Raw genomic sequence first — 13833 nt, forward strand, 5'->3', positions numbered from 1 at the left:
GCTATTTCTACAACAACAAGCCTATTTAATCAGCAAAACCAAAACCAAAGTTTTATTTTTCCATCACAAGCACAAAATCCAGAAGTAGTTTCCAAATAAAAATAAAATTAGATATATTAATTTTTTTGAATAAAGCAATCAATTTAACCATCTTTACTTTTTTTGCTCATTGTGGAAAATAATATATATTCTACTTGCACTTATTAATCTTTATCAACTTTATAAACTATCATCATTTATATATTAGCTGTGGTGGTGCAGTGGTTAGAATGCAGTATTGCAGGCTAACTCTGCCCACTGCTAGGAGTTTGATCCTGATTGGCTTAAGGTTGAACTCAACCTTTCATCCTTCCAAGGTTGGTAAAATGAAGACGCAGATTATTGAGGGCAATATGGTAACATTGTAAACTGCTCAGAAATGTTCTGTAAAGCTCTATGGCTCAGTATATAAGTCAAAGTGCTATTGTTATTGCTATTAGCAAAATTCACTATACTCTCTCAGATTCTGTAACTTTAATGGAAAAAACCTTTTTTTATATCCATTTTAAAACTCTAAAGTTTTCTTTAAGAATATTTATAAAATCAATAAATTTTAATATATCTTTTTTAACTTCCTCTTAACATAGATACTTTTGAATATACTTCCAATAATATTTTGCAAGCTTTAGGAATTACTCAAGCATTATATACTATATAAAGAAAAAAACATTTTTAGACTCACTTTAAAGATACAAAGCTGCATTAAAACATTATTTCAATTACATATATCGAACTGATAAAAATCCATCCTAATTCCAATTAACTCATTAAATTTGTCACTTCTTCCAGCTTATCCTCATAAAATAAAATATTTTTCTTCTTCAGTTGCCAATTTTCTGTTGCTCTTTCCACACCTCTGTGCATTAATTTTTTAAAAAAGGCATTGAGGATAGATTTTTCTTGTGAAACAGTTTTCAAATCCAGGTCTTTTTAAGTACCACTTTCAAAATATCTTTCTGTGAGGCAACTAAAAAAGATATGTGCGACAGAATTTAAACATATTACATTTCACCCATCTGAGCACATACTAATGAGATGCATGTACCTCATAGTTGGTGGGATAGAATAAACACGTTTACTTGCAAAGTGTATTAGAGACCCTATACAACTAAGGTTGGTAAAGCTGAAAGCTTCAATTGACCAAAGGCATGGGGGTATGAAGTTCAATATTTTTGGGGGGCAACTCTGGGAATGACAATGGCATATGGAAAATGGCACGGTAAAATAGAAAAAGAATAAAAGATCATGAACGAATGAAAGAAAAATATACATGTTGTTTATGTCACTAAAAGAAAAATGAAGGATTGAATGGATACAGTCTGAACTCATGGATTGGATTTTATGACTATATACTGAGTAGTTTAATTATAAATTGAGAATTATAAGCACATTGATGATTCTGGACGCTAAACTTCTAGTATTCCCCAGTGGTTTATAATAAAAGTAGTACTAGTATCCATAAGTGTGGTTGCCTGGCTTGGTCTACCTTGGCTGACAAGTCACCACCAAAGCATGCATAAGAGCACCAGCGTGCTTACCGTCCCTGTACTAATGTTCCCTTTAATTGCATTCATTTTATGTATTCAATTAATGCTTATACTTATATATATTATCTAATACATACTTGACAAATAAAAATAAATAAATAACTGGAACCAGCCACTGAGGAAGAATAGAAAACAGTGTCCAGTTCCATAAGTGATTGAGAAAGTTATCATGTCAATAGTATTAAAGGCCATGAAGAGAACCATAAGGAGCAGAGCAGGTTCTCTATCACCGTTTGGGCAATAGTTCTCCTTAATGGCAAAGGAAATGTTAAGGATTTAAAAAGGGAACTTTCTGTTTGCAGCATATATATTCATTGATCTTTGTCCTGCCTGCTATAATATAGTAGAATTCTATGGCAAATGCAACACCAGCAAATCTGATATGTACATCCAAAACCTGGATGTACACCAAAATACTGTAGATTGTATTATTTAGAATTGCAGATTATAAATATAGTATTTATCCAAATTTGCTGGGCACATTATTCATTTACTTCACAGTGGAATATATATTGAATTTCATTCCCACTCCCAAGTCAGACTGATTGTTGAAAAACAATTCCATGAATGGAACCATGAAATGTCTGCATTGATCTAGTTAATAAAACTGCCTATGAGCAAGTTGCTTGGATATTAATATGCCACTAAGCATTTTCTTGCAGTAAATATTTTGGAATTGTTTGAAAAGAGCATTGCATAAGAGCAGTTATCAAAAGAGCCATTCAGCTTCTTAAATGGATTGGAAAAAGCTTCCGCCCATTCATGTTTTTGGATCCCAATTCATTGCGGTCCAGCCTTATGCAAATTATTTTCTGTTTCTCCTTCACTGGGGAGGGAGGAATTCTTAAGGAGTGAAAAGCACAGGAAACAGCTCTTCACTTCCTCCTGTCTGTTATTCTCTACTGTTCTATATGTCATCCCTATACATAAGCTTAATGTATATCAGCCTTAAAACTGATTTTAATTTGCCAGCCTGCCATCATCATGTCCAGTATACTTTTGAACAAATGGTTTTGTTGGCGAGGTGTTATTTTGGAATATGAGACATTCCAGTGGAGGTTTTTTAATATATATCTTGATCTATTTACCTTCTAAAAAAAATAGCCAGCATTTAAAAGTTGTTTCTTTTCACTATGCTGGTAAATATAATACAGTGCCAGGATCATGCATGCCTTTCTGTGACTAGTTTCCTATTCTAAGTGACAGTGTCAGCTACCAAACTGTGCCCATGATAGTGATGCAGGCAAAAGAACAAACAAATGGCTTCCAGTTTCCTCAAGTCACTTCCTGTTTTCATATGTCCTCCATGATTACTTCCTGTTCAAGTACTACGGTCAGGAATTCCTCACAAAAAGGTGAGAAATGATGATAGGAAGGAAAGAACTATGTTCTTGTTCTGCTTCGATTTGAATTACGCCAAGTAAAACTCAAATTGATTTATGCCAAGTTTTCCAAAGTTTATCTGAAGAATAAAAGAAGTGGATTGGGAAATACTACTTTGAATTAGTCACTTGCTGCATTTCTCTTCTCCATTTTTTATTTGTCCCAAATGATACAAGGGTACATTGTATAATCTACATTTCCATCCTATACCAACAGAACATGAAAAAAGAAGCAGATGCATAAAGATTTGAAGATATTTTGAAATTCTGATCCATGCATTTGCAATTTAGCAAGACATCAGGATTTTGGAGGCATAGCACTGTCTAAAAATATTATATGGCATTGAAAGGAGAGGTTTATACCTAACCTCTAGCAATAGCTTGATGGTCTAAATTGTTTTCCAAAATTTGTGTTAGGTTTTATGGGGGAAGTTGCTTTGGGGTTCTTTAATTTGGAAGGACTTGTTTAGGTTTTTTGTTTTTTTTTTACAAAATAGAAAGGAAGAATAATTTTTAACAGTTTGGCCAAAATTAATTTGCAGTTGTTTTTAAGTTATAACAAGATGACCCATGACTTATTGGGTCATTCTTTCATAGCTGTTTCCTTAGCTAAACAGAATGACCATAGGCGGTGGTGGGGAACGATAAGACGAGGATCAACTTTTGACTTCCTGCCAGCTTCCCCACTGACTTTAGTTGTGGGATGTTGACAGGGTTAGAAATCACAATCACCTGATCACAGCTGACCATGGCAGCACACCAGATATGCAATGGTCACAGGTTTGTGAATGCAATTGGTTTGAAGTTCCTTCAGATTTCAATTCCACAGGAGTAATGGGTCCTTTCTGGATTTTGGAACACATTCTTTAAGTAAGTCCACTTAAAGTACCTTGCTTTAAAAATTGTTTCCCATATGATGCACTTTTTTTGCCTAATTGAAGGTTACAAACGGACAAACTGGAAAATTTTATCAGTATGTGCCTTTTCCAGTCTTAATGTTGACATTATATTACATTGCTAATACTGTGGTATACAGGAAGATATATTTATTAGTGTGATGTAATGAAAGGTATATTTCTTTGGGAGAATGTAAAGAAAGGGAATAAACTTCTGGTTTACAGATTTTCCTTCAAATAATTTTATTTTATTGCTTTTATTCTGTTTTCAAGTGATGTTAGTTGACCAGAGTAATGTATTTTGTGATGGGCAACCATATAAATTTAACAAATTATTAATAATTAGTGGGCTGTAGCAATAATCTCAATGTTTCCCCACCCATTTTTTTAAAATGTTGCAAATTTGTGAGTTTCAAAACTATTTTCTTTTCCTATTATTCAAAAGTAATTCATTTTAATATGTTTTATTACTGATGAAAATGTGATAAATGTAAGAAGTACAAAAATAAAATAATGGGCATTTGCCCCTTTAAGAGATTTCCACTGTTGAATTAGACAAGGTAACTAAAATAGTGAAAGGTTTTCTCCATTAAAATAAATTTTGCTTACACTTACCAATATTTATCCATGAAAATAAATTTTGATGCATTACAGAATTAGTTAAGAAAGATTTATTGAGAATTTTAAATATTCAGTATTATCTTTTCTGGAAGGATCAAAATATATTAAAATGGCATTCAGACTATACTGAATGAGCATATGAATAAGGCAAATATTTTGCTTTTTTGTGTTGTTTATGAAAGTGTGTATTTATGTTTAGTTGTTGAAGTTAGACTAATGGGAGGCTGAAAACAAGAAAGCAATTATTATACATTAAATAAAATTTAATTTCAATATAATTTTCAATAAAACTATTGTTTCCTTCTGAAAACAATATTTTCCCCTCAACAGTTGTTCCAAGGAATCTCTCCTCTAGATGCTTTTTGGAACAAAACTTCATTAGGTTTAATAATTTCATGAATTTCCTGACTATTCTCTGGACTTTTTCATATCTGCATATGAAAAAATATGATGTTTCTCACTAGAGCTATCCGTTTGTTGTTGTGGAAATACTGAACAGGAATTCTGATTCACTAATCGACATATTCCAGTTGTTGACAGATATAATGAAAAAGAAAGCAAAACTGAACTTACAGTACAACTTTTCACATTTCTTTAATAATGTGAAGAAATTAACAACAATATATGGCCATATTTGTGAAACAAAGTTTTATCTCAGAAATACAGAATAATCTACAGTTATCGAGGTTATGCATCCATTGTGAGCTTCCATTGTCTTATTAACTAATTACAAATGTTTTGTTATTGAAACTCTAGCACCTATCTGCACTAGGGTATTCATACAACTTCTGTACCTGGAAGATATTGTTCAATGTGCCTGTCCACCTGAATCTCCAATGGAGATTTATCCAATTTAATATTAATGTAGTTGGCTATGTCAGAACTTACCGTTTGTTGTTATGTCCTGGACCATTATATTTATAACTTAAATTAGCATTCTGCCTATTGTATATTACATGTATTTCAGAAATCGAGAGCAGACATCAAGTATTTTTCATTTGTTCTTTCTTCAGCTCGATGAAGGTGCTTGATCTGTAATTTTTCCTTAAGAAGAAAAGACTGGTTTTTCTGATGTCTCTCCCTCTTAAATCTTCTTCCATGCTAGTCCCCCGTAAATAGGAAAAAGTTCATGAATGGATTTTGCTTTTTCATTGAGGAGGCTATCTCAGTGCAACAGTAGCATCTCAGCAGCAGCAAATTGTTGGAGAATATTCATACTTAGCACATGTCCAATGAAACTGAATGCAGAGATAAAAGAAACAGCACATTGTGTGGACAACTGGCATGGACATTAAATGATTTTATTGAGCAATTTTCCACAGGAAAGAAAAACTACTGGGATAGTAATCTTTAAAAACGTGTAGGGATGGGTGAAAATCCTATATCTTTCCAAGTTAAAAACTTGGAGTTACAATACTCCACAAGTTTGATCTAGTGGTTAAGGGATCAGGCTAAAAAGTGGTGAGTTCTAGGCCCACCTTAAGTCATGATAACCAGTTGGTTGACTTAGGGCCAGTCACTCTCTCTCAGCCCAAGTCACTTCACCTAGTTGTTGTGAGGAAAATAGGAGAAGGAAGGAGTATTAGGCATGTAAGCCCCTTTGAGTTCTTTATAAACTCCTGGCCTTCAGGAAGAGCCTTTAGACCCAGTTCCGCTAGTTAACCTGGGGCCCCAGTAGGGGTACACTAGGCTGAGGGTGGCTGATGAGGTAGAGAGATCCCCACCCCATGTTGCCCATCCTCTTGGTTTTTTAACTTTTATTTATTTTTTTATTTAAATTGTTTTGTTTTCTTTGTTATCTTTTTATCATGCTGTAAGCCGCCAGAGTCACTACAACAGTGAGATGGGTGGCATATAAATATAATAATAAATTTTAAAAAGGCAGGATAAAAAAAAAATCTTTGAAAAAATCTATATTTGTTCATATTCTTCTTCTTTTTTTTCCCAGACCATCAGCAACTTAATCATCCAAGAAGCCAATGTTTCTGTCATGTATAAGTGTGTAGCCTCCAACAAAGTAGGTCGTGATGAACGATTGATATACTTTTATGTAACAAGTGAGTATCTTAAAAACAAATCACTTAAACAACTTGTTATATAACATTTAAAGGATTTAAAGAATTTTAAAGATTCCTTAATCTCTTTGAAACCACTGAATGGAAATTGTTTGTCAAAGTATATTTGATATTGTGTCTTTGTAATTAAGCAACATAGAGCGTTAAAACATATTTATTATTTGCTAGTCTAAATCATTATCAGAGCCAAAATTTGTTGAATTTTTTATTTTAAAACTTAGACTTTTGAAAATTTTACTTTATAAAAATCTATATATTTGAGTTTGTACAGTTTGAGTTTGTATTTTAAAGTGCTTTATCTGAACAAAAATTTCTATGACAAAGTATTTAAGACATTATAGGTTGAAAGTCATGTGAGGAAGAGAAGCAAATTGAGAGATGTTTTAGAGCAAAGAAAAAGATTTGCCCTTCTATCAACACACATACATGTTCAGATTATCTATCTTAAAAAGCTAGAATATCTTTAAAGAAAAACTGACATTCCTAAGTGTTTCTGGTACAGTAGCACCACCTAGTGCCCTGCCTATTGAATAGAATCAACAAACCTTTGATTTTAGAAGCTGAGCTTTTGAATTTTATTTATTTATTTATTTTATTTATTTATTTATTTGTTAAACACAACAGTATATATAAGTATAAGCATGAAATAACCATACAAATTAGATACAATCAAAGGGAACATTAGGACAGGAACAATAGGCACGCTGGTGCTCTTATGGACGCCCCTTACAGATCTCTTAGGAATGGGGTGAGGTCAATAGTAGATAGTCTTTGGTTAAAGCTTTGGGGATTTTGGGAGGAGACCACAGAGTCAGGTAGTGCATTCCAGGCATTAACAACTCTGTTACTGAAGTCATATTTTCTACAATCAAGATTGGAGCGGTTCACATTAAGTTTAAATCTATTGTGTGCTCATGTATTGTTGCGATTGAAGCTGAAGTAGTCTTCGACAGGAAGGACATTGTAGCAGATGATTTTATGAATTATACTCAGGTCATGCCAGGCGGCGGAGTTCTAAATTTTCTAAACCCAGGATTTCAAGTCTGGTGGCATAAGGTATTTTGTTGTGATCAGAGGAGTGGAGAACTCTTCTTGTAAAATATTTCTGGACACGCTCAATTGTATTAATGTCCAAAATGAGGTGTGAGTTCCAGACAGGCGAGCTGTATTCAAGAATTGGTCTAGCAAATGTTTTATATGCTCTGGTTAGTAGTGTAATCTTTCTGGAGAAGAAGCTATGCAAGATTAAGTTTACAACTCGTAAACCCTTTTTGGCGATGTAGTTTCAGTGGGCTTTGGCACTTAGATTGTTTGATATGAAAACTCCAAGGTCTTTGATGGGGTGAGGATCATCTACAAGGTAATGTTCCTCAAGCTTGTATTTAGTGCTCTGATTCCTTTTTCCAATGTGTAAGACAGAGCATTTGCCGGTTGAGATTTGGAGTTGCCAAATTTTTGACCATTCCGACACAAAGTCAAGGTCTTTTTGAAGGGTAGCCGCATTGTTGGTAGTGTTAAATAGTTTAACATCATCGGCGAAGAGAACACAATTACTTTTAATATGGTCACAGAGGTCGTTAATGTATAATATGAAGAGTGTTGGTCCTAGAACGCTGCCTTGGGGGACACCGCTATTGACAGGAGCGGGATTTGATAGGGCACTGCCTATTTTGACTACTTGTTGTCTGTTTGACAGGAACGCTGTTATCCAATTATGGAGGGGTCCGGAGAGCCGTAGGATTTTAGTTTTAGAATAATTATTTTATTTTGGTCACTGAATCTACAGGACTTTTAGGAAACATCTTTGTTTACTAATGGAACAAATGTGAGACAGACAGACATCAGTTCGCACAACCATTAAGCTAAACTAAAATCTGGTTTAATGGTTTCTGTTTCAGCGTGCGATTTAACCGTTGTGTTAACAGAGCATTCAATCGTGTTAAGCCATAACTGAAATTTGGGCATGGAGAATTACGTCAATATAATCACTGGATTTTGATAATTAGGATTTGAGATAAGCATGTTATATGAATTTAGCCAATGAAATAGTAGGACTTGATTTTAATCTGAACTATTTATCAGTACTATAATGCCTGTAAATTGATTTCCCTTTAGTAACACAGAACTTGACATTATTTCGATATGAAGATGTAGCTATATAATCATAGTAATTCTTTTATCATTGCCTGGATTAAAGCTCATTTATTTCAATTCTGTCTTTCCAACAGATGAGAATATATATAGCTTAGGGTTGAACTGCAGAGTCCTTGGTGTTTTGTGATCTTGGCTGCTTGCTTGTAAACATCTAATTACCTGAAAAAATCGTCAGTGCTAATAAATGTGGGGTTTGTTCCCTAATACCCAAATAAGGTGGGATTAACACCATACAAACAATTAAATAGAAAACAATACCCTAATAACCAAGGAGAAAATCATACCTCCACCAGCACAGGCAGACCAAGCTACTGTATATAAACAAGAAGCAAACCCTACACTTACTAGCATTGATGATGTTCCCTGCTGGGGTAATGAAATGTCTGCAAGCAAACAACCAAGTTCATAGAACACCAAGAACTGCACAATTGTGTGTGTATGTGTGTGTGTACATGTGTGTGTATACACAAAGCAAAGCCACAGTGCAACCAGAATATTTGAGGCCCAAATTTCAGAGCTCTTTGGTTGGTCGTGCGTTAAAATAAATGTGTAAAATGCTAAATGATTTCCTACAATTGTAAAACATGTTACCCAAAGTAAATAAGGGCAATAGTATTATATGAGCAGAATTGGAAACAGGCATTTTAGCATAAGTAAAACCATATCTGTTTTAGTGTTTGAATGTTTGTTTTCTTTTCTTGCTTTCTTGGCAGCCATACCAAATGGATTTGAAATTGAGTCCGAGCCTTCTGAGGAGCCCATTGAGGGACAAGATGTGACACTAAGTTGCAATGCCGATAACTATACCTATGAAAACCTGCAGTGGTACCGGCTCAATCTCTCAAGATTAAATTATGAAGAAGGCAACCCTCTAGTCCTGGATTGCAAGAATGTCCACCATTATGCAATGAAGCTGCAGGGCGAATTGAATTTCAAACCTAACTCCAATTACGCTGCTTTGACACTCACCATCCCAAGTATCTCTCTAGAAGATGAAGGAGACTATGTATGTGAAGTGCAAAACAGAGAAAACAATGAAAAACACTGCCACAAAAGATATATCTCTGTACATGGTAAGGACCACTGAGAAAGTCAATTTGATAGGGAAAACCTTGTTATGCTGAAAGATACACAGAAACTTGCATGTTTGGCTAATGGAAAACAAGGGTAACACTGTGAAGAATTCTAACCAATCAGATCTATTCTGGATTGAAATGTCCAGAAGTTAATCTTTGAGTTATAGATCTCTCTCTCCATGTACTTCTTTGGTGATTCTTGGAGACTTGAGGCACATGGAATTGGATTTCTTTGATGGAAATAATCTGAGTCCTCATAGCAGTAGGTATGCTGAGGAAAAAAGTAATGGCTGAAATGACAAATAAAACCTTCTCCAAGTACAGAATATGTCTCCCTCATTATTTCAAAGCAGGTCTGGTGCTTTTGTGATTTGATGTGATCTTAAATGTCCAGAGTTGTATACACCATTTCCCAAAATGCACTGGCAGTCATTTGGATTCAGATTATTCTGAGGAGACTTACTTGGTAATAGACTTACTAAATTTCTTATTCAAATCTTATTTCATAAGAAGAAATGCACCCATGTGCTTATGTTTTTATGTAGAATTGTGGACAGATATTTATTTTCCTTTAACACCAGCATAATTCTAACATGTTTACCTGCTTAGTTAAAGCACAATTATTTAATTGATAGTGTTAGTGATAAGCCGGAGTTTTTGCTTCATAAAATCATAATTCAAAGTTGGTTAACAATCCTAACTGAAGGAGAAAAACCTGGTGAAAATATACATTTAGAAGATGTGAGTCAATAGATATGTTAGGAAATCACCAACAGTGAAAGCGGTACAATATTTGTCATGTTTATAAAGGAAGCTAATGTATTATCATTAATGGATGCTATCCATGTATGTGAGAGAAATATGTAGCATGTATTTCAACATTTGTATTTATAACATGTGTACATGCTACAGGTTATCTATAGGGAAGTAATTGCAGGGGGAAAAGAAGAAATTGCCATTTTATGTTGCTATTCTTTAAAGTTGGGTAATAGACACTTAGACTTTTTAATTTTCCTCTATCCATTCATGTTGCTCTTTTAGTTTAGTTTAACTGAGCAGGAATGCAGTTTTAGAAACGATATTGTATCATGTTTAATATTTATGCAGTTGGGTAGATGTGCAATGAAAAAAGAGCAACCATGGATTTCCTGCCTGCAAATTTGAAAAAAAGGACATAAGGGAAAATATTGTTAAACAGGTTCTGTTTTCTTGCCATTCGCATTGGTAACAATTATTCTGTTACTACTAGATTGAAACAAAATAAGCCAGTTATGCCCAGAAACTGCAGTCACAAAAAAAAAACAATAACAGAAGTATTTGGAGAGGAAAAATTACATACTGAGATTGAAACAGTGTCGGGGGAATGATGCATGGATAATTAAAGCCAGATATTCCAGTTTTTAGAAAAAAAATACTATGCAGATTATTAGAAGAATCCAGCCTGTTATGCTGATCAGGAAGGTTATATTTCCACTGGCTTTCAAAGCAAATTAAGACCTTGATCACCTGAAAATTATTTTAATTGGCCTCATTTTATCACAATGTATACTAGAAATGGCACAAAAGCAATGGGTTAAGTGCAATCTTTCTTATTTATTTATTTATTTATTTATTTTGTCACAACAATATATGTAGGTATCATACAAAAAGATTATATAGTAAATAAACACATATATGGGTAGATATAAGGAGGTATAAGCATATATATAGGAAGAAGAAAAGAAAAACAATAGGACAGGAACGGTAGGCACATTTGTGCGCTTATGCACGCCCCTTATGGTCCTCTTAGGAATGGGGTGAGGTCAATAGTAGAAAGTTTTTGGTTGAAGCTTTTAGGATTATGGGAAGAGACCACAGAGTCAGGTAAAGTATTCCAAGCACTGATGATTCTGTTACAGAAGTCATATTTTCTGCAATCTAGATTAAAGCGGTTGACATTAAGTCATTAAGTTGACATTCTTATGGATTAAGAGCAGTCTTTCCTTTGATTTGCCATGGCCAAGATTCATTTTTTTATTTTCTACTTTTTAGGCTATTTGTAACATTGTTGTCTTCAAGGACAGCTGTACAGCTCCCAACGTACCTGTTCTTTATTCTCACATTTCTTGCATGTCTTCTTTGTTCTCTTAATATCATTGTTTCAGCTTTAGAGATGCCCAGGTTGAAACAGAACCTGTCAAACATCCTGGTGAACGTGAGTGATTCTATAGAAATGCGCTGCAAGGTGGATGGTGTGCACATTCCAAACATCAACTGGTATAAAGATGAAAAGCTGGTTGAAGTAGTCTCAGGTATGGCTGGTTAGTTTTATGGGTTTAAGGAATGGAGCATTTGTGGATAGAATGTATGCTATGACTAGAAGTGCAGAAGCTTGAAAGTTTCAAACCATTCAAGATGGATGGATGGAAGGAAGGAAGGAAGGACAGACACCTGGTGCTACAGTGCATCCTCAAAATAGTTCACATATCCCTGTAGGTTTATACAGCAATGTATAAGAAAAAATATATTTAATTAGTACATAGAATCTGAAAATATAGGAAAAAATTATAAATTATTATGAAGAGTTTGTGTATACCTCCAAGCAACAAACAGGGAACTCAGAATTTATTCCTTCGGTTTCTTTGAAACTTACCTTTCCTACAAATACATTAATGCCCATGCTTGAAATATGGGCAGCAATCCAAATAAACTATTTGTATGCATAAAAGCAGCATTCACCAATCTGGTGCTTTCAGAGTACATGGTTTAAATTAAATTCTTAAGAAAACAGAAGATAGATTTGCATCAAGTTTGAAAAAAACCTCCTTTTTTGGATGCAAGATCCAGATTCCTTTTATTCTTGCTTTGGCAGTTTTTCAGCTTGTTTTCCTCTGAGAATTGACTCTGACATTATGAATGTAATTTATTACATTTATATTACTATTATTTTGAAAAAGCATGTTATCTTCTATGTGGATTGTTTCTTGACTACATCCAAATGGATGGATATTCGTGTTTTATAGATATTACTTTATTATGGGAACATATGGTTTTAAAACTATCCAAGTGCTAATTATGAGGCTAAGACTATTGCTACTATTACTACAGTATTGCTACTAATGGTAATAAGGTTTTATCTCAGTTACTCATGTTACGGTTACACCCCAAACAGACAATTGAGGTGTTTCCCAAACCTGAGTAAAAGTGGTTTTTCTTTAGGTATGACACAATGACGCAAAAAATTATTATCCAGTCACAACAAATTGGATGTTTAAATTGACTTAAAAGATTTTACTTACATTGGGTAAAAAGAACTTTCTGTTTAGCAGTTTTGGATAATGAAGGAAAACATTTTGGAAGCGCTGGACTATTTTAATGCACTCTCCATGGGGCTTCCCTTGAAGAATATCTGGAGCTTAAAGCTTCAGTTGGTGCAAAATGTGGCATTGTGTAGGCAGTTATGTGTGCTTCCAGCATTGCATTCGTTACACCTCTGCTCCAGAGATGCATTGGTTGCCAATCTGCTTAAGGTTCAGTTCAAGGTGCTGGTTTTGACCTTTAAAGACCTTAGTGGCATGGGACCAAGTCATATCAGGGACCCCCTTCTCCTAGATACATTTACCCATCCCATCAGATTAAGCTGGAGGGGCATCTGACAGGACACAGGAGGCAAGCAGCTGCCCTGTGGAACATTATTGTGGAACTTTAACCTAAGACTGTCTACTGTCCTACTTAGGAACTCACCCCGTTCCTAAGAGGTCTGTAAGGGGCGTGCATAAGAGCACCAGTGTGCCTACCATCCCTGTCCTAATGTTCCCTTTAATTGTATTCATTTTATGTATTCAATTCATGCTTATACTTATATATTATCTAATATGTACTCGACAAAATAAATAAATAAATAAATAAATAAATAAATAAATAAATAAATAAATAAATAAATAAATATAAAAATAAATAAAAAATAAAAAAATTATCCCCCCTCCAAGTGAGATTGGCCTCAACTCTACTGATTTTCAATAAATTAATTTTAATTTGGTCCTAGGGAGTCCATGAAATGACTA

The 13833-nt window shown here is 34.2% G+C and overlaps 1 protein-coding gene across 4 annotated transcripts in view; it reads left to right on the plus strand.

Annotated features, from left to right (window-relative positions):
* Positions 1-13833, plus strand: part of FLT4 (fms related receptor tyrosine kinase 4) — a 143442-nt gene that overhangs the window by 86381 nt on the left and 43228 nt on the right. For all 4 annotated transcript variants that reach the window (XM_058168426.1, XM_058168427.1, XM_058168429.1 and 1 more), the window contains exons 12-14: positions 6434-6542; positions 9428-9787; positions 11935-12081. In XM_058168426.1, the coding sequence (XP_058024409.1) occupies positions 6434-6542; positions 9428-9787; positions 11935-12081 (616 nt within the window). The remainder of the gene's footprint in view (positions 1-6433; positions 6543-9427; positions 9788-11934; positions 12082-13833) is intronic.

This window comes from Ahaetulla prasina, chromosome 2 (assembly GCF_028640845.1).
Source record: "Ahaetulla prasina isolate Xishuangbanna chromosome 2, ASM2864084v1, whole genome shotgun sequence".
Taxonomy (NCBI): domain Eukaryota; kingdom Metazoa; phylum Chordata; class Lepidosauria; order Squamata; family Colubridae; genus Ahaetulla; species Ahaetulla prasina.